Source organism: Hylobates moloch, unplaced genomic scaffold (genome assembly GCF_009828535.3).
Source record: "Hylobates moloch isolate HMO894 unplaced genomic scaffold, HMol_V3 SCAFFOLD_1, whole genome shotgun sequence".
Lineage (NCBI taxonomy): Eukaryota > Metazoa > Chordata > Mammalia > Primates > Hylobatidae > Hylobates > Hylobates moloch.
Window position 1 is genome coordinate 46,555,691 of NW_026652276.1, and position 22,166 is coordinate 46,577,856.

At 37.5% G+C, this 22,166-nt stretch overlaps 1 protein-coding gene across 1 annotated transcript in view; it reads left to right on the forward strand.

Annotated features, from left to right (window-relative positions):
• The window catches only part of DNAH7 (dynein axonemal heavy chain 7), a 330,709-nt gene that overhangs the window by 303,772 nt on the left and 4,771 nt on the right, over positions 1 to 22,166 (forward strand). Inside the window, exons 61-62 of the mRNA XM_032755099.2 lie at positions 14,598 to 14,750; positions 16,364 to 16,541. Coding sequence (XP_032610990.2) covers positions 14,598 to 14,750; positions 16,364 to 16,541 — 331 coding nt within the window. The remainder of the gene's footprint in view (positions 1 to 14,597; positions 14,751 to 16,363; positions 16,542 to 22,166) is intronic.

Below are 22,166 nucleotides of genomic sequence, written 5' to 3' on the forward strand. Positions count from 1 at the left end.
ACACAAGTAGGAAGGCTGATTGGCTAGAGTGGAGTGAGCACGAGACAGACCCTAATACTAGAGAGAAGACGCCAGAGGCTGGATCGTGATGGTGTTAGCCATAGTTAGGGTCTTAAATTTTGTTTTATTTGATTTTAAAGTATAAATATAAAGAGGAGGCTTCAAAGGGTTTTAAGCACTGAAGTGAAATGACCCATTTTACATTTTTAAAAGTTTACTGTAACCACTGCTGAAAGGATTACGGGGAAACAGCAGTACAGACAGAGACCAATGATATGATTGAGAAATCCAGCTGAACTGGTCTCTTGTAGTAGCATTGGAGGCAGAGGGAGGTGGCTGCTTATGAGTTATTACTGAAAGAGGAGTCTACTACGCTGGCTGAAAATTGATGTGTGTGTGAGCAAGAGAGTAGTCAATGATAACTCCTAGATGTTTGGCCTGAGCAAGTGGAAAGTCTGGGCAAGGAACAGATTTGATGTAGAAAATCAAGAATTATATTTTGGTCATATTAATTTTGAAATGCCTGGTAGACTCAATGGGGAGATCGAGTTGTTAGATACCTCCTTTAGAGTTCAAGAGGGAAGTCAAAGCTGGAGATAAATTTCAGAGTCTGCATCATGTTGATTATATTTGAAAATGAAATGTATAAATTATCTCAAATATTTTGGTAGTACTGATGAGCATTTTTCGGCGGCAAGCAGGTCTATGCAAACCTATCCACAAAGGCCGAGAAACTGAGAGACCAAAGAAAGAAGCTGAACAAATTCAGTTTCTCAGAAAGGAACATTTAATAGTGACTTATGAACAGAAGTCATAATGTCCAGGCAGCCGTGAGAGGAGATGGTGGGTCCTAACACCTTTACCCCCTAGACCCAGGGCTGATGCATCATAGGGAAGGAATGTATAGGACAACTGAAGACAATCCCTCAGGGAAAGGCAATAATGCTATGTGAATCTGCCCAATAGCAGGGTTTAATGTCAAGGTTGTTTTGACCTAAGGGCAGGATTTATGGTTACAGTGGATAAAGTAGAAATCTTAAAGGCATTCTCAGCACAGGGGTTAATGAGATGCCAACATGGCAGATTGGCATCCAAGATGGAGTTGCTGGCCTAGTGCAGTGGCTCACACCTGTAATACCAGAACTTTGGGAGGCTGAGTTGGGAGGATTGTTTGAGCCCAGGAATTTGAGACTAGCCTTGACAACAGTAAGACCCCATCACTAAAAAGAAATGACAAGGTGGAGTTGCTTTATTCTCCACAGGCTTAGATTACTTTGAAGCATCAATTTCTTTCACCCAACTCATATGAACTACTTATAATGTCTTTCTCATGCCGTTCTTTCATCATTCTCTTCATATTTCACTAATCTGAGGAGGAAAATGTTTCAAATTTGAAAAACCTAACTTGACATGATATCTGTGACCAATGTAGCAATATAAGTCCTCATGTTAAACTCATTTCTTTTTCCAATATCTCAGTGAAATGACATAATCTAACCGGGACAATTTTATATCACACTTTCTGGTATAATGCTGAAACCAGATGTATTTTTAGTGACAATATCCAATACATAAGACAAAACCTATTTCTTACAGTTACACAAAAGGTAAATTATGACAATAAATTTAGCAAACGAACATGTTGAACCTATGTATTTGTAAAAGATCAAAGCTCTACTAAAACTTAAAAGTTCAATATTGTAAAAATGTCAAAGAATTGCAATTATAGAAGGATTCAATTTTAGCTTACCCAGGATTCCAGCAAATATTTAAATACTTAACAGTATTCACTGTTGGCAGGTCAGTCATCAGGAAGTCTCTTATGTGTTATTGGAAATGTAAATTGTTGAACCTCTTTGAAGTACAACTTAGTAATATCAGTAAAAATGTTAAATCTTCTTTATCCTAAATATATATATAGAGATACATGAACGTGTATGCAAAGCTAGAAGCACAGGAATGGTCAGCACTGCACTGTTTCAATAAGTGATTAATCTAAATATTATCCAGTGGTTATGATAATATACACAATGAAATGCCCATCAATTAAGAGCGAGATAGTTTTATAGTTGCTGATGTGGAAAGAGGCCAAGACATATTGATAAATGAAAAAAGGTACATTACTTTATGTATTGTTTGACTCAATTTGTGATTTCTTAAAAATATGCATATTCTCTGTAAAATTATATTCTCCTGAATTTGCCATATTTGCCATATCATTTGCCCTCTGCTTCTCTCTATATATCTTAAAGATATATATTTATAATATATATAAAAGATATATAATATATATTAAAGATATAAATATATATACCCATATATAAATGTTTTCTGAATTACTTGAGAATAGTGCTTACTTATACCCCTTTATCTCTTAATACTTTAAGGTGTACTTTCTAAAAACAAGAATATTCTTTTACAATATCATAATACAGTTATCAAATTTAAGAATAAAAACCTAAATGTAATATTTTTATCTAATCAGCAATCAAATATTTCAGTTTTTCTATCATCCCAATTCTGTCTTTTCTAGCAAAATCTATTCTGACACAGATTTCAGACCAGGATCAAATATTTCATTCAGTTGCCATGTTTATCTTCTTTATTCCAAGACAGTTTCTCAGCCTTTCTGTATCTTTGATAATATTGACATTTTTTAAGAATACAGAGCAATCCATCATCACTGGCCATCAGAGAAATGCAAATCAAAACCACAGTGAGATACCATCTCACACCAGTTAGAATGGCCATCATTAAAAAATCAGGAAACAACAGGTGCTGGAGAGGATGTGGAGAAATAGGAACACTTTTACACTGTTGGTGGGACTGTAAACTAGTTCAACCATTGTGGAAGTCAGTGTGGCGATTCCTCAGGGATCTCGAACTAGAAATACCATTTGACCCAGCCATCCCATTACTGGGTATATACCCAAAGGACTATAAATCATGCTGCTATAAAGACACATGCACACGTATGTTTATTGCAGCACTATTCACAATAGCAAAGAGTTGGAACCAACCCAAATGTCCAACAACGATAGACTGGATTAAGAAAATGTGGCACATATACACCATGGAATACTATGCAGCCATAAAAAATGATGAGTTCGTGTCCTTTGTAGGGACATGGATGAAACTGGAAAACATCATTCTCAGTAAACTATCGCAAGGACGAAAAACCAAACACCGCATGTTCTCACTCATAGGTGGGAATTGAACAATGAGGACTCATGGACACAGGAAGGGGAACATCACACTCCGGGGACTGTTGTGGGGTTGGGGGAGGGGGGAGGGACAGCATTAGGAGATACACCTAATGCTAAATGATGAGTTAATGGGTGCAGGAAATCAACATGGCACATGGATACATATGTAACAAACCTGCACATTGTGTACATGTACCCTAAAACCCTAAAGTATAATAAAAAATTGAATACTCAAAAAAAAAAAAAAAGAATACAGAGCAATCATTTTATAAAATGTCCTGTGTTACTTTTTAAATGAAATAAGAAACTAGTTGGCAGTTTTTAAAAAGTAAAACAATAAACAAAAGAAATTACACATTATAATTATGGGATAAAGCTGAAGTTATACCCAAAATTTATTGTCTTAACTTTAACTATTTTTAATTTAATTATTAAACAAGAAAGATGGAAAAGAAGTGAATTATTTGGCTTAAGAGACAAGAAAAAGAATATCCTGTAAGTTCAGTACTAGAATAAATAAATTTTAAATGCTAAAACTGAACAAAAAAAAGGAGGAGGAAATTTTGAGGAGGAGGAGTGAAGGTATAGAAGTGTTGAACAACTCCATTTACAAACTGAGCTAATTGGTGTATATGGAACAGTGATTCCCACAGGAGTATACTTTTCTTTTCAAATCAACATGGAACATTTACAAAGATTGACTATATAAAAACTATAAAACAAGTCTCAATAAATTAAAAGGTCTCAGATCATCAGACTATATTCTCTGATCAGAGAGGAATTAAGCTAGAAATGAATAACAAAAGCACAATGAGAAATACCCATATATTTGGAAATTCAGTAAAACACTTCTTAACTCACAGCTTAAAGAAAAAATTTAAATAAAAATTGAATAATAATTTATATTAGAGTGAACAAATATCAACATGCCAAAAATTGGAGAATGCAGCTTCAAATATATGTTAGAAAAACAAAAAGTATAATAAAATAAAGACAAATTAATGAAATAGAAAACAAACATAATAGACTCAACAAAGCCAAATGGTCATTATTTTAAGACTAATAGAAGTGACAAAGCAAAGAAAGAGAAGTAACCAAAAACTAAGATCAACAATGGAAATGAAGTCATCAAAATAGACACTATAGTCTAAGAGATCTGAAGATGACATCATGAAAACATTATGCCAATACATTTTATTTATTTCTTATTTTTGTGGTTATATAGTAGATGTATATATGTATGGGATACATATTTTCATACAGGCATACAACGAATAATAATCACATCAGGGTAAATGGGGTATCGATCACCTCAAACATGGATCCTTTGTGTTATAAACAATGAATTATTATTTTAGTTATTTTTAAATGTGCAATTAAATTATTGACTGTAGTCACTCTGTTGTGCCATCAAACACTAGATCTCCTTCATTCTTTCATTTTTTTAAATATTCATTAACCATCCCTACTATTAACCCTACCTACCACTACTCTACCCAGCATCTGGTAGCCATCATTCTACTCTCTAACTCCACAAGTTCAATTGTTTTAATATTTAGCTTCCATCCATAATCATTCCAACATAATGATCTCCAGTTCCATCCATTTTGTTGCAAATGACAGGATCTCATTCTTTTTATGACTGAATAGTACACTGTTGTGTATAAGTACCACGTTTTCTTCATCTTTTCCTTTGTTGATGGACACAGGTTGCTTTCATATCTTGGCTATTGTGAGTAGTGCGGCAATAAACATGGGAGTGCAGATATATCTTCAATATACTGATTTCCTTTCTTTTGGGTATATATAGCAGTAGGATTGCTGGATCATATGGTAGCTCTCGTTTTAGTTTTTTAAGGAACTTCCAAACTGTTCTCCACAGTGGTTGTACTAATTTACATTCTCACCAACAGTGTACAAGTGTTCCCTTTTCTCCACATTCTCACCTGCATTTGTTACTGTCTTTTGGATATAAGCCATTTTAACTGGGGTGAGATGATATCTTATTGTAGTTTTGATTTGGGTGTCTCTGATGATCAGTGACATTGAGCACCTTTCCATATGCGTTTTTGCCATTTGTATGTCTTCTTTTGAGAAATGTCTATTCAGATCTTTTGCCCATTTTAAAATTGGATTATTAGAGTTTTTCCTACAGAATTGTTTGACCATCATATATATTCTGGTTCTTAATCTCTCATCAGATAGGTAGTTTGCAAATATTTTCTCCCATTCTCTGGGTTCTCTGTTCATTTCACTGATTGCTTCTTTTGCTATGTACAAGCTTTTTAACTGGTGTGATCCCATTTGTCTACTTTTGCTTTGTTTGCCTGTGCCTGTGGAGTATTACTCAAGGAATCTTTGCCCAATCCAAGGTCCTGGAGAGTTTCTTCAATGTTTCCTCACAGTAGATTCATAGTATGAGGTCCTAGATTTAAGCCTTTAATCCATTTTAGTTTTTTCAATATGGCAAGATAGGGGTCTGGTTTCACTTTTCTGCATATGAATATCCAGATTTCCCAGCACCATTTATTGAAGAGACTGTCTTTTCCCTAAAGTATGTTCTTGGCAACTTTGTCAAAAATGAGTTCACTGTAGATGTATGGATTTATCTATAGGTTCTCTCTGCTGTTCTATTGGGCTGTGTGTCTGTTTTTATGCCGGTACCATGCTGTTTTGTTTATTATAGCTCTGTAGTATAATTTGAAATCAGGTAATGTGATTCCTCCAGTTTTGATCATTTTGCTCAGGATAGCTTTGGCTATTCTGGGTCTTATGTGGTTCCATATAAGTTTTAGGGTTTTTTTTCTATCTCTATAAAGAATGTCATAGGTATTTTGATGGGGGTTGCACTGAATCTGTAGACTGCTTTTGGTAGGGTGGACATTTTAACAATATTGATTATTCCAATCCTTTGACATGGAATATCTTTCCATTTTACTGTGTCCTCTTCAATTTCTTTCACCAATGTTTTATAGTTTTTGTCATAGAGGTCTTTTTACTTCTTTGGTTAAGTCCTAGGTATTTTATCTTTTTGTAGCTATTGTAAATGGGATTCTTGATTTCTTGATTTCTTTTTCAGATTGTTCACTCTTGGCATATAGAGATGCTACTAATTTTTGTATGTTGATTTTATATCCTGTAACTTTACTGAATTTGTTTATCAATTCTAATAGTATTTTTGGTGGAGTCTTTAGGTTTTTCCAAATATAAGATCATAGCAACTGCACACAAGGATAATTTGATTTCTTCCTTTCTAATTTGGATGTGCTTTAGTTCTTTCTCTTGTCTGATTGCTCTAACTAGGACTTCCAGTAGTATGTTGATAACAGTTGTGTAAGTGGACATCCTTGTTATGTTCCACATCTAAGAGGAAAGGCTATCAGCTTTTCTCCATGCAGTATGATACTAGCTGTGGGTCTGTCATATATGGCTTTTATTAAGTTGATGTATGTTCCTTCTATACCCAGTTTTTAAAGTTTTTTTAATCATTAAGGGATGTTGAATTTTATCAAATGCTTTTTCAGTATCAATTAAAATTATTATATAGCTTTTGTCCTTCATTCTGTTGATATGATGTATCATATTGACTAATTTGTGTATGTTGAATCATTCTTGCATTCTTGGGATAAATCCCACTTGGTCATGATGAATGTATTGTTGAATTCAGTTTGCTAGTATTTTGTTCAAGATTTTTGCATCAGTGTTCATCAGGGATATTGGCCTGTAGATTTTTTTTCCTGTAGTTTTCTTTGTTTGATATGTCTTTGTCTGGTTTTGGTAAAAGTAATACAGGCCTCATGGAATAAGTTTGTAATTATTCCCTCCACCTCTGTTTTTCAGAATAGCTTGAGTAGGATTGGTATTAATTCTTCTTTAAATGTTTGGTAGAATTCAGTACTGAATTCTAAGCTGTCAGGTCCTGGGCTTTTCTTTGCTGGGAGACCCTTTATTATGGTTTTGATCTTATTACTTGATATTGGTCTGTTCAGTTTTTGGATATCCTTATGGTCCAATCCTGGTAGGTTGTATGTTACTAGGAATTTGTCAATTTCTTCTAGGTTTTTCAGTTTATTGGTATAATAAATTGCTAATAGTAGCCACTAATGATCCTTTGAATTTATGTGGCATCTGTTGTAATGTCTCTTTTTTCATCTCTGATTTTATTTATTTGGGTCCTCTCTCTTTTATTTTCTTAGTGTGGCTGAAGGTTTGTTTATTTTGTTTATCTTATCATAAAACCAACTTTTCATTTTGTTGATTATGTACTTTCTTCATTTCATTTTTCTGCTCTGATTTTTATTATTTCTTTTCTTATATTAATTTTGGGTTTGGTTTGCTCTTGCTTTGCTCGTTCTTTAAGATATATCATTAGGTAGTTTATTTGAAGTTTTTCTACTTTTCTGATGTAGGCACTTATAAACATCCACCTTACTACTGTTCTCACTGTATCCTGTAGGTTTTTGCATGTTGTATTTCCATTATCACGTGTTTCAAGAAAATTTTCAATTTCCTTTTTAATTTCTTCATTGATTCACTGGTCTTCAGGAGCATATTGTTTAATTTCCATGTATTTGTATAGTTTCCAAAATTCCTCTTGTTATTGATTTCTTGTTTTATTCCATGTAGTCAGAGAAGATACTTGATATTATTTCATTTTTTTGGATATTTTGAAACTTTTTTTGTGGCCTAACATGTGAACGATCCATGTGCTGAGTAGAAGCATGTGTATTCTGCAGCCACTGGATGAGATGTTCTGTAAATATCTATTAGGACCATTTGGTCTGCGGTGCAGTTTAAGTCTGATGTTTCTTTGTTGATTTTCTGTCTGGATGGTCTGTCCAATGCTGAAAGTAGGGTGTTGAAGTCTCCAGCTACTATTTTTATTGGTGTCTGTGTCTCTCTTTGGCTGTAATAGTTGCTTTATATATCTTGGTTTTCCAGTGTTGGGTACATATGTATTTAAAATTGTTATATCCTCTTGCTGAATTGACCACTTTATCATTATATAATGGCCTTCTTGGTCTCTTTTTGTAGTTTTTGTCTTGAAATCTGTTTTGTCTGATATAAGTATAGCTACTCCTGCTCTTTTATGATTTGTATTGGCATGGAATATCTTTATCCTTTTATTTTCAGTCTATGTGTATCTTTATAGGTGAAGTGTGTTTCTTGTGGGCAACAGATCATTGAGTCTTGTTTTTTAAAAAAATTCATTCAGCCACTCTATGTGTTTTGATTGAAAGGTTTAGTCCATTTACATTCAACGTTATTATTGATAAGTAAGTACTTACTCCTGCCATTTTGTTATTTTCTGGTTTTCTCCTCCTTTCCTTACTCTCCTCTTAGTGAAGGTGATTTTTCTCTGGTAGTATGTTTTAACTTCTTGCTTTTTATTTTTTGTATATTTATTATATGTTTTTTGCTTTGAGGTTACCACGAGGCTTGCAAATAATATCTTGTGACCCATTATTTTAAACTGATGACAATTTAAAACTGATTGCATAAACAAAGAAACAAGCAAAGAGAAACTTAATAAAAGCTCTACACTTTACCTTCATCCCTCCTGCTTTTTAACTTTTTGTTTTTCCTATTTATATCCTATTATACTGTGTCTTGAAAAGTTGTTGTAGTTATTTTTTATTTGTTCATCTTTTAGCCTTTCTCCTCAAGATATGAGTAGTATACACAATACACTTACAGTGTTATAATATTCTGTTTTTGGGTGAACTTAGTATTACCCTGAGTTTTATACCTTCAGATAATTTCTTATTGCTCATTTACATCATTTTCTTTCAGGTCGTAGAACACCCTTTAGTATTTCTTACAGAACAAGTCTGGTGTGGATGAAACCCCTCAGCTTTTGTTTGTTTGGGAAAGTCTCTTTATTTCTCCTTTATATTTGAAGGATATTTTCACCAGATATACTATTCTAGGGTAAAAGTTTTATTCCTTCAGTAGCTTAAATATGCCATGCCACTCTCTCATGGCCTGTAAGGTTTCCAGTGAAAAGTCTGCTGCCAGACATATTGGAACTCCATTGTATGTTGTTTCTTTTATCTTACTATTTTTAGGATCCTTTCTTTATTTTTTTACCTTTGGGAGTTTGATTGTTAAATGCCTTGAGGTAGTCTTTTTTGGCTTAAGTCTGCTTGTTCTATAATCTTCTTGTACTTGAATATTGATATCATTCTCTAGGTTTAGAAAGTCCTTTGTTACTACTGCTTGAATAAACTTTCTTCCCATATATCTCTCTCTACCTCTTCTTTAAGGCCAATAAGTGTTAGATTTGCCCTTTTAAGCCTATTTTCTAGATCTTGTAGGTGTGCTTTCTCCTTTTTTCTTTTATCTCATCTTACTGTGTATTTTCAAGTAGGCTGTCTTCTAGCTAACTAGTTGTTTCTTCTGCTTGATTAGTTCTGCTGTTAAGAGACTCTGATGCATTATTCAGCATATTAATTGCATTTTTTAGCTCCAGAATTTCTGCCTGATTCTTTTTAAAAATCTCAATCTCTTTGTTAAATTTATCTCATAGGATTCTGGATTCCTTCTCGATGTTATTTGGAATCTTTTTTTTTTTTTTTTGCATTTCCTCAAAACAGTTATTTGAATCCTCTGTCTGAAAGGTCACATATCTCTGTATCTCCAGGATTAGTCACTGGTGCCTTAGTTTATTTGGTAAGGTCATGTTTTCTGAACGATCTTATTTTTTATTTTATTTCATTTTTTGCTACCCAGACACTATTCAGTATCCTAGATGGTCTTGATGCTTGTGGATGTTTGTCAGTATGTGGGCACTGATAAGTTAAGTATTTACTGTAGTCTTTGCAGTCTGGGCTTGTTCGTACCCATGCTTCTTGGGAAGGCTTTCCAGATATTTGAAGGGACTTGGATGTTGTGATCTAAGTTTTTGGTCACTGCAGCTGTATCTGCTTTAGGGGGCACTAGAAGCCCAGTAACACTGTAGCTCTTTCAGACTCATAGAGATACTGCCTTGGTGGTCTTGGATAAGGTTCAGAAGACTTCTCTAAATTACAAGGGAAAGAGTCTTGTTCTCTTCCCTTTGTTTCTCATAAACACATGCACTCTCTCTGTGCTGAGCTGCTTGAAGCTGGGGGAGGGGTGACAAAAGCACCCATATGGCCACCAACATTGAGACTGTGCTGGGTCAGACCTGAAACCAGCACAGCACTGGGTCTCATCCAAGGCCTGTTGTAACCACTCCCTGGCTACTGTCTATGTTTGCTCAAGGCCCTGGGGCTCTACAATCAGCAGATGGCAAAGCCAACCAGGCTCGTGTCCTTCCCTTCACAGCAGTCAGTTTCCCTGGGCCCTGGACGAGTCCAGAGATGCTGCCTGGGAGTCAGAGCCTACAGCCTGAAATCCTAAGAATTCACCTGGTGCTCTGTTCTACTGCTGCTGAGCTGGCACCCAAACCACAAGACAAAGCTATTCTCAAACACAGTTGTGTTGTCTTCTTTCCCCTTTCCACAGGCAGAGGAGCCTCTCCCTGTAGCTGCCATCACCAGAGGTTCACAGGGAGTACTGCCAGGCTACTGCTGATCTTACTCAAAGCCCAAGGGGTCTTTAGCCACCTTGTGGTGAATGTTGCCAAAGTTAGTCTGTGATTTAATAGCTAGCAAGTAGCCAAGTATTGATTAAGAAGATTTTTCTATTAAAATTTGGTTAGATCAGGTGCAGGTGCAGTGGCTCACACCTATAATCCCAGCACTTTGGGAGGCTGAGACAGGAGGATTGCTTGAGGCCAGGAGTTGGGAGAGCAGCATGGTCAACATAGTGAGACACCATCTCTACAATTTTTTTTTTTTAAGACAGGGTCTCACTTTGTCAACCAGGCTGGAGTGCAGCGGCACAATCTTGGCTCACTGCAGCCTCGACCTCCCAGGTTCAAGTGATCCTCTTGTCTCAGCCCCCCAAGTAGCTGGGACTAAAGACCTGCACCACCAACACCCAGCTAATTTGTGTATTTTTTGTAGAGATGGGGTTTCACCATGTTGCCCAGGCTGGTCTTGAACTCCTTTCCAGAAATGCCATCTAGGAGCCAAGGCCTGGAATTGGGGACACTAGGAGCCCTCTTGGTGCATACCCCACTGTAGCAGTCAAGCTAGTACCTAAGCTGCAAGTCAAAGCTCCCTTTACTCTTTCCTGTGCTTTCCTCAAAAAAGAATCTCCCCTGGTAGCCACCAAGGTGGGAACGTGCAGGGTCACACCTGAAGCCAGCATGGCACTGAGTCTCACTCAAGGCCCATGGTGTGTACTACCTGGCTACTGTTGCTTATTATTCAGGGACCAAGAGCTCCTTAGTCAGCAGGTGATGAATCCCGCCAGGAGTGGGCACTTCCCTTCAAGAGTGCAGGTTCCTTTATGACCAAATATGTGTCTAGAAATATTGTCCAGGAGCCAGGGCTTAGAATGTGGGCCCCAGGGCTGTTCCCGGTGCCCCATCCTACTGTGGCTGAACTGGCCCCCAAGTTGCAAGTCAAAGTCCTCTTTACTCTTCCGTCTCTTCTCCTCAAGCAGTAGGAAGTAGTCTCTCCTGGAGCTGCAAGCTGTGCTGCCTGGGATTGGGGGAGGGGTGGTGCAAGCACTCTATTAACCACCCTGGCAGGTGTCTCACTAGATGGCATGCCCCCCGCAAGCCACTAGCTCCGAGTCTAGCACAGGACTAGGCCTTGCCTAGGAATTGTCGTCCCTGTGGCCTAGACTGCCTTTCAAGTTTATTTAGAACCCCAGAGCACTTTAGCTGGTGGTGGCAAGGCTTGCTGAACCTCAAGTTCCAACTGCTGGGATGTGTGTTTCCCCTGTAGTTAGGGTTGGTCTAAATGCTTCTTTCACAGGCATCAGCTGAGCTCTTCCTGGTGTTGCTATCTTCTGTGACAGGAAATCACTGAGTTCCAGTACAGTCTCAATCACTGTGCTCTCCCTCCCACAAGCGACAGATTCTCAGTGCCACACTGCCACTGCCAGGTGATGGAGGAGGGTTGGCATCAGCAATTCAAGACTGTCTTTCCTGCCCTCTTCAGTGCCTCTTTCAGTGATTAAAGTTAAAACTGGGTACTGTGGTCATTCACCTGATTTTTGGTTCTTATGAAGTTGCTTTTTTGTGTAGATAGTTGTTAAATTTGGTGTTCCTGCAGGGAGGATGATTTGTGGAGGCTTCTATTGGCCATCTTGCTCTGCCTCCCTTCTCAAACATTCCTATGCCAATACATTTAAAATGTAAATACATTTTAAAATGTAAATGAAATAGACAAATTCTTGGGAAAACATGTTACCAAATTGATACAAGAAGAAATAAAAAATCAGAATAATCTTTTTTGTGTTTAGAAGTTGAATGCATAATTGAAAAACTTTACATGTTAGAAGCCTCTTCTGGTATCTGATAATTTGGGGTTGTCTACTTATGTTTAAGAATGCGGCATTATCATGTTGAATGAACATAGTAAGAATACTGGTGATTGTTGACTGTGGTCTTCAATGTGGTGTTACCTGGCTAGGCTGTTTAAGAACATTCAGCATGATTATGTATTTCTTCTTGACCTGCTTCTTCTTGTGTCCTTCCTGGAAGGGGCTCTAGTATTCTGGGAACTAAAAGGGAAAAGAAGCTCCAGGGAATCTCAGCATCCAGTATTCATGCATTCACTTAATCTCCCTGATTTCAGTATGGTAACTTTGGCCCTAACGGGGCCTGGCGTTTCCCACTCTAGGGATTTCTGCATTTTCCTCTCCAGATTATATTCAAGGTAGGCAATGCATAGTTTGTGGGGTGGGGGAGGAAGATCTAGGGTTCTGTTTTTTAAACCAAGTTTTAATGATCTTTAACACTGCCCTCCTCGCCCCACTTTCAGAAGTATCTATGACATTCATTCCCAAGATTTAGGGGTATTGTGCAGTGTATGTCTGATTGATTCTTAGCTGTTCCCCCTGCCAATTTAGGATCAGGTTTCTTCTGTATGCTAAATCTACTACCAGCAGCCATATGCTTTCTAGCTCCAACAACTGTGTTGTCATTTTCCCTTCCCCTCTTTGTTTCTACACTTCGGGGCTTATGTCTTTAAAAAGTAAATTCCTTTACTGCTGTTTCAGAGGGGTTTTGAGAAGACGGCAAATGAAATGTGTGAATTTAGTACATCAGATTTACTCCCATATCAGAATTCTCCCTATGTTAGCTGGAATAATATTTTCAACCATAGGAAAGACAGAAATGAATAATAGCAACTGGCCCAGTTAAAAGTCAGATAAGCAGGAATTATCAGGGCTTTCAAAGTTTTAACATCCATGCATCAGTCATTCAAAATGGGAAATAGTCAACTAGACTTCATAATTCAATTCCAGGACATTTTAACTTTTCAAAGCATTTTATGTAATTTTTCTAATTTTATATTTATCACCATCCTTTTCAGAATGCAGTATAGAACTGTATAACTTATTCACTTAATAGACAGTAAACTAAGTCAAAATTAATCTGTGATTTAATAGCTAGCGAGTAGCCAAGTATTGATTAAGATTTTTGTATTAAAACTTGGTTAGCTCAGGTGCAGGTGCAGTGGCTCATGCCTTTAATCCTAGCACTTCAGGAGGTTGAGACAGGAGGATTGCTTGAGGCCAGGAGTTTGAGACCAGCATGGGCAATATAGTAAGACCCCATCTCTACAACTTTTTTTTTTTTTTTTGAGATAGGGTCTCACTTTGTCACCCAGGCTGGAGTGCAGTGGCACAATCTTGGCTCACTGCAGCCTGGACCTCCCAGGTTCAAGTGATCCTCTTGCCTCAGCCCCCCCAAGTCACTGGTACTACAGGCATGCACCACCACACCCAGCAAATTTTTGTATTTTTTGTGGAGATGAGGTTTCGCCATGTGGCCCAGTCTAGTCTTGAACTCCTGAGCTCAAGTGATTCACCTGCCTCGGCCCCAAAGTCCTAGGATTACAGGCATGAGCCACCTTGCCTGGTTTCCTATACAAAAAAAATTTTAAAGTAAAAAATCAGTCGGGTGTGGTGATGCATGTCTGTCGTCCCAGTTTCTTGGGAGCCTGAGGTGGAAGGATTAATTGAGTCCAGAAGGTCGAGGTTGCAGTGAGCCATGATCCCACCACTGCACTCCAGCCTGGGCAACAGAGAAAGATCCCGTCTCAAAAAAGAAAAAAATGTTAGATTAAAATTGTTAATATTTTTCTAAGGAATAATTAAAGACTCCCTGGCCTACTTGTAAGGAAAAACAAGTATCTTCACTTTTTTTTTTTTTCCTGTATGACTCAACCTTAACTAATCACAATATAAACAAAAGATAATCGTGAAGGAGGTATTTAAAAGGTGGTTGCTTATAATCTATTGTAATCTATACTATTATATTAACCAAGGTTAAATGTGTTTCAGGGGCTTGTAGTCATGTCTACAGATCTTGAAGAAGTGGTTAGCAGCATTTTGAATGTCAAAATTCCAGAAATGTGGATGGGTAAATCCTACCCAAGCCTTAAACCGCTTGGCAGCTATGTGAATGACTTCCTTGCAAGACTAAAATTCTTGCAGGTAAGTTCATCTAAATGATCATATATTGTTAAGTTTCTCCTGGTTTCATTTTCTTTGTCAGAATGCTTAGTGTAATGAGTATTACTCTCTAGTTTTTCTGTGCACCCCAGGCACAAATCACCACCACTTAATATTTCATACGATGTATGTAACTGCTACACTGAACTGTCAAAAAGCTAGTACTACATGAAAGCAGAAAACATCTAGCTATGTTGGTTTTTCCACTAAGTATTTAACATTAAAATAGATACCTACAGCAAAACATCTAAGAAAGCCAGTCAAGCTACCAGTGGGGGTATTATAGCTTCATTGCCCAGCACTTTTCTAGGTCATGAAATCACTAGATTGCTGTTTCAGCCCAAGTCAGTAATGACCTCAATGGCTAATTGTCTTGGAAATGTTGAGTGGGCAGAAGCCTATCTACTAATTGTCTGGTAATATTGGTGCTTAACTATGTTCTTATTAACAACTATACCTATTAGAAATATCGATTAATTTCCTAGATTCTGTATATAATGTGTCAAAAGCCGCCTATGAAGAAATTTCTGCAGGGATAAAAATGGTTAAATTCCCTTTTCATAATTCAGGCATTTTGTTATGCTACAGTCAGTACTAAGGAAGTAAGATTGTTTTTGAAGGATAAAGTTATACCTTGGGCTCTTTTCGGGAAAAGCTTTTCAAACTCATTTCTTCAGATTGGCTTCTCTAATTTACTATCTAGTTAAAGTTGGTATTCAACTGACTCACCATTAGAATCTATGTTATGAACAGAGAACTAAAGTATCTTGACATTTCTAAAGGCCTTAAGGTCTCACTACCCTGCTTCTTCCAGGAGTTCCTTGTACAATGTTGTGTTCCTATATGTTGAATTTTACTGTGTTTTAGTGAAGTAGGAAGAAAAACTTCCAAAGCAACATTCTATTGGGTACTAATGACTAATTAGAGAGAGAAAAAAAGTGAAAAACATAACCATCTGACCAGACTTTATGGGGATCTGTTCTTCTGTTCAACTATATAACATGATGTATTGTGTAACAATGCATATTAGATATTCACTATTGTAGGGAGCCTTTCTGAAAGAATCATGGGGCATGTATAAAACAGACATTTGTTTGCATTAATGCACATTGTAATTTCCAAGCTGATATGATAGGTATGAAATTGAAATCAGGACAAATACTGAATATGCTACCTGTTTTTAAAACCTTGAGAGTATGGCTTGTTATTCCTCAGAGGTCATTTGTTAGTTTATCTAAAAGACAATAAATGTATTTGGATACATTTTATTAAGTAGTGTTGTATTCAAAAGTTGAAAGGCTCGCTAGGTGTGGTGGCTCACGCCTGTAATCCCAGCACTCTGGGAGGCTGAGGAAGGCATACTGCTTGAGTCTAGGAGTTCAAGACCAGCCTGGGCAAAATAGCAAAACCCCTTCTCAACTAAAAATACAAAAAAATTAGCCAGGCATGGTGGTATGTGCCTGTATTCCCAGCTACTTGGGAGGCTGAGGTGAGAGGATCACCTGAGCCCTGCCTGGGCAACCAGAGACCCTGTCTCAAAAAAAAAAAAAGGTTGAAAGGCGCTACTGTTAGCCCACTTGTGTTTTACACCCTAGCAATGGTACGAGGTTGGTCCTCCCCCAGTCTTCTGGCTTTCTGGCTTCTTCTTCACACAAGCCTTCCTGACCGGTGCCCAGCAGAACTACGCCAGGAAATACACAATTCCTATTGATCTTCTTGGGTTTGACTATGAAGTGATGGAAGACAAAGAATACAAGCATCCTCCTGAGGATGGTAAGTGCAGGGACAGAATGAGTCGGCTTATATCTGGGCAATGAACAAAAACATGACATTCTAGCTTACTTTCCTCAGCTGTTAAAAAAGTAATAAACATGAATGTAATTTACCTTAAATGCCAGAGAAAAAGATTATTGAGATACAGAGAGCAAATGAGTGAGCCAGGGGAAAGAGAGAGAGAGAGAAGGGGTGAGGGGGAATGATCAAGCAAATAGGGGAAGAAAATGATAACAGTAGATGAATAGTCTGGATAAAGAATATATGTCCTTTATACTTTTTTGCAAAATTTTATAAGTTAGAAGTTATTCTTAAAATGTTAAGAAGAAGGTAATCATCAAATTAACAGCACATGGGATAATCAGCCATAATCTTATGTTGGCTGTGGGAACTTGACATGTACAGCATTGAAAACAAGGTTTTTCCTGGTCCGTTGAAGCGTATACCTTCGTAGAATCCTAAAATATGTATTCTTTACTGTCATTCCAAAACTTATAGCTTACCATTCCAAAACTTATAGCTAATAGAAACATTTGCTTTGTGGTTGAAAGATTGTGAGGAAATCTTTATTTTCTTAATGATTGTCTACACTTTATGGCTACCCTGATGTTTTATTTCAAATTTAGTGGACAAGGCCACTATTTTAAATAAGAGTTATTTTTTAAATGCTACAGATTCCAGAATTTTATCAAAATTGTCTTTATATAAATGACATTTATCTCTTAAGTGACTGTTAATGTGTACTGCTTTAACTAGTGTGTTGAAGACAACTTGCTTATTCATCACTGAATGATGAAGTCACTGGCTCACTCTTCTATCAGGCACTGGAGATATCAACAGGGAACAATTTAGGATCTTGTCCCTCAACTAATTTATACTGTGGTGGGAGACACTAACAAGTAGATATGTAATCACAACAGTGTATGATAATCACATTACTGTGCCAAGAAGTTTTATTTTAAATTGATGGTCACAAATCTCAAGATGGTTTGTAACACTGTGAAGCAATCCCACTACTATTCCTGGGGATATTTGCTTTCCTCCTCTTAAAACAACCACTTATGCCCTCTTTGCCCTTCCTTCTGCTCCTACATCTCACCTTATCCTTCATGGAAAAAAAAAAAAAAAAGCCATCTGAAGAGAGCTTTTAGCACCACCAACTCAATACATTTGTCAACATCTGCACCCTCGAGGAATCCAGATCCCATTTTCTTTTTCCTTCTCGAGGGCTTTGCTCCTTTAATTGTGCCCTCTCTTTCAGGAATAAATTATTTCTCTCTTATTAATAGATAATTCCTGTCAACCTACAACATGCTCTAGAATCTCTCATCTTAAATCAACCATTTCAATTGTCTTTCTACATCCCCCTCAGCTGCTGTCCCGTATCTCCACTCACCAGTATAGCAAAATTTCTCAAAAGAATTGTCTTTACATGCTGTCTGCGGGTTCTCACTTCCTATTTGTTATCTACCTTTCATCCTCTCTAATCAACTGATGCTGTTCTTTTCAGAGTTAGCGATGACTTCCATGTTGACAAATCCCATGAATTCTCTTATGTCTTCATCTTAATCTCTTAGCGATTTTTACCAGTTGCCATCTTCATATTTCTAGAGACATGCTTCTCTGTTTCCAGGACATCACCCTCTCCTGATTTTCCTTATCTCATTGGCCATATTCATGCTGGTTGGCTGGTTTAGGCTCCCCTAATATTAGAGTTTCCAAGGACTCAGTCCTGGGACCATTTCTCTTTTCTGATAGCATCCTACCCCAAGTTACCCTATTCTTTTTTGTATCTTTAAACATTAACTCTTTGCTTATGTCCTCCAAAAGTAAATCTCTGAATCTTCAATCTAGATCTTTCCTCTAAGATCAGACCTCCATATCCAATTGCCAACCTGAAATCTACACTTTGGTATCTCCTGAATATGTAAAATGAGTCATTTCAATAAATGGCGCCACCATCCAGACAGAAACCCAGATACTCTTTGTTCTTCTGCTCCCTCATCTGTTCGTATCAAGGGCAGTTGCTCACCTACAATCCTACTGCCACCACAATTTTTTTTTTTTTTTTTTGAGATAGGGTCTCACTTTGTCACCCTGCCTACAGTGTGGTGGCATGATCTCAACTTACTGCAGCCTTGACCTCCTGGGCCCAAGTGATCCTCCCACTCAGCCTCCTGAGTAGCTGAGACCAGAGGCATGTGCCACCATGCCCAGCTAATTTTTTCATTTGTTTGTATAGACAGGGTCTCCCTGTGTTGTCCAGGCTGGTCTCGGTCTCCTGAGCTCAAGGAATCCACTCACCATGGGCTCCCAAAGTGTTGGGATTATAGGCGTGAGCCACTGCACCTAACCCCACCACCACTTTTATCTTGCCTTCTCCGCTAGCCTTTATCCTGTCTCCCTACTGTCATTACCCACTTATTGCCCTTAATTTGTAGAGAAACCACAGAACTTTTTTAAAAAATGAAAATAGATAATATCAGCCTTTGGTCTCCATTGAAAACCCAGACAACTAAATAAGTTTTTTCCCTTTGTGGTTTGAATAAAATCCAGATGCCTTATGGTGACAATGAGGCCAGGTGTGTTCTAGCCACCGCCCACCCGTACAAGCTCATCATATGCCACTATGCTCAGGTCACACTAACCTCCTGACAGTTTCTAGAACGGCTCATGTTCTTTTCTCTTTGGGATCTTGGGAACACCACTTCCATCTGTTGGAGCCACCCATTTCACCTTATTATCCTCTCTTGCAACTCTGCTTATTAACTTTAAAGCATCAGTCAGACTGTAATTATTTTATGTGTTTCTTTCTTTATTATCTCTCTCCCTCACTACAGTACAGATACCAGAAGAGCAGTGACCTTGTTTGTCTGCACCATTCTTTCTTGAGTGCCTCTCAGTGTCTAGCACATAAAGGGCCCTCAAATGCTGCTGGGGAAATTCTAAAAATTATGCTACTGGAATCCACTAAAAACGTATGGACTCGAACCCAACCTGTTAAAGATACCTCTTATTCCAGTCTCTAATACTTGAACAGTTTATTGCAGAAACACATTTAAGAACAATAAATGCAAGCAATAAAGAATCATTGGGACATATGATATCTTAGAAATAATATTTTTCAGCCACAGATGCCTAACCTACCATTATTCTGACCATTTGTTCAAAATCCCTTTATTCTTAACGTACTCAAAAGACGCTTTATCCCACTAGAGGCTTTTAAAATAAATAAATAAAACAAATACAGACGGAAATTTAACAACCTTCTGCTAAGTTATTTAGTTTATTATTTCCTTAATAATATAAGCTTTAACAAAGTTTTTCCCATACAGCTCACTATATTACGTGTCATAAAAGACACTAATAAATACGAGTTTGAGCCCCTGCCCTCATAAAATTAAAAGTATAGTTAGATAAATTTAGCAACATACCAGAAGGATAAATAATTTGGCTCAAATTAAGTATTTGGCAATGGAGAAAAGGAATGCCTAAGTTTGGTAAAAGCAAATGAAGGAAAGAGCATGGATACTTACGGTGGGGCTGCTCTGTACCACTGCTGGGATCCAGAGACTGCCCAGTCCATTATACTGAATCCTCACAATAGCCTATGGCTCAGATACTACTATTATTGCCATTAGACAAGGTGGAAATTAAGGCTCAGGGGGGTTAAGTAACTTGCTGAAGGTCCCACAGCTAATAATGGACAGAGGTGAGATTCAGACCCAGGCCATCTGGCTCTCATGCTTAGCTGCTTTCTCTGTGGCCTACTGAGTATTTTGGTAGAAGTTTGAAAACATCACATTTCTCAAGGAAAGTTTTCTTAAAGGAGTTAGGGTTAATTCTTAAGTATTTAATTCAGATGCATGAATTTTTTTCTAGTTCTTTTCATATTATTATAATAGGCGGAAGGTCGCATTTGGGTTGAAGTTTGAGTAGGAGTGATGATATCTTTCAGGGTTATACATTTTTGAACTCAGCTAAAAGACTGAATTTATAAGCATTGCCAAAAGCTTCTGAATTAGCTAATACCCAAGATCAAACTATTGTGTTGTCCATTATTATATACTGAACATAATGTATAGGGTAGTTGATATTTCTTTTTGCATTGGTTTACTAATTTAATCCACAGAAGCTCTTATAAAAGAAGGTCAAGTATTAAAAATCCAAAATTATCTTGAAAACAGTGGAGTAAAAATAAAGCATAACTTATTAAAGGATCCATAAAGCCCATTTAGTGTCTCAAGATCATACACTGAAGAGTAGTCATCAGTTAATTAAACTGTTTTGCTGACTACCACAGTGTTGGCCCAGGCTTAATTTATAATAGCTGATAGATTTCTGCAAAATCTTGAACTTTATTATTTTATACACATACCAATGCACATATACATTTCACCAATAAGCACACATATCTGCAAATTAGCCTTTTTGTCATCCTAGTTTTTTCCTTCCTACTTAGCTAATTATCAGAAAGAAAAAGAGAATCCATGGAATGATTTAGATAAATGGGTTGTTCCCCAAGGAATCACTTTCTCATAGGACCCTAGTGGGAGGGACATAGATCCCACCTGAGAACAGCTTGGGATAGAAGCCAAGTTTCTTTTTTTCCAATCTCTACCCCTTTACCATACTTTACACATATTTTTGTATGTTCCTGTTTCTAGGTTCTGGGCCTCATAATGATGTCATCCTTATATACCTAAGATTAAATTAAAATACAATGAAAAGGGGCACCTAAAGGCTACAATGCTGCTGAAAGTGTTTTAGTATTTGAAATCTGTATTAGTTAGGGTTCTCTACACGGACAGAACTAATAGGATATATGTATCTATGAGAAGGAGTTTATTAAGAATTGACTCACACAATCAAGATAAAGTCCCACGATAGGCCGTCTGCAAGTTAAGGAGCAAGGAAGCCAGTAGTGGATCAGTCCCAGTCCCAAAACCTCAAAAGTATGGAAGCAGACAGCGCAGCCTTCAGTCTGTGGCCACAGGCCCAAGAGCCCCTGGCAAACCACTAGAGTAAGTCTGAGAGTCCAAAAGCCAAAGAACTTGGAGGCTGATGTTTGAGGGTGGGAAGCATCCAACATGGGAGAAAGATGAAGGCTGGAAGGCTTAGCAAGTCTGCTCTTTCCAACTTCTGCCTGCATTATTCTAGCTGAACTGGAAGCTGATTAGATGGTGTCCACCCACATTGAGGGTGGGTCTGCCTCTCTCAGTCCAACTGACTCAAATGTTAATCTCCTTTGGCAACACCCTCTTAGACACACCCAGGAATAATATTTTGCATCCTTCAATCCAATCAAGTTGACAATATTAATTGTCACAACATCCTATATTATAGATGCAATTACCTAAGATTCCTCTTATCTGAATTGCTAGGTACTACTAGGTGGCTCAGTCACCAGTTGACAGCATTGCACAGCATGAAGGGAGGCAGAAAATAGTGAACAAGAGAGGAACTGGAACAACCGTAGCTGACACTATGTGCTGATGATATCTCACAGATGGCAAAGGGCATCACTCATAGAGCAGGACAGCTGTGAACAAGGACCTGTTAACATCTACCTGTCATTTTCTGTATATTCTATGTATCTATATCCTCATGGTCCTTACTAGCCGT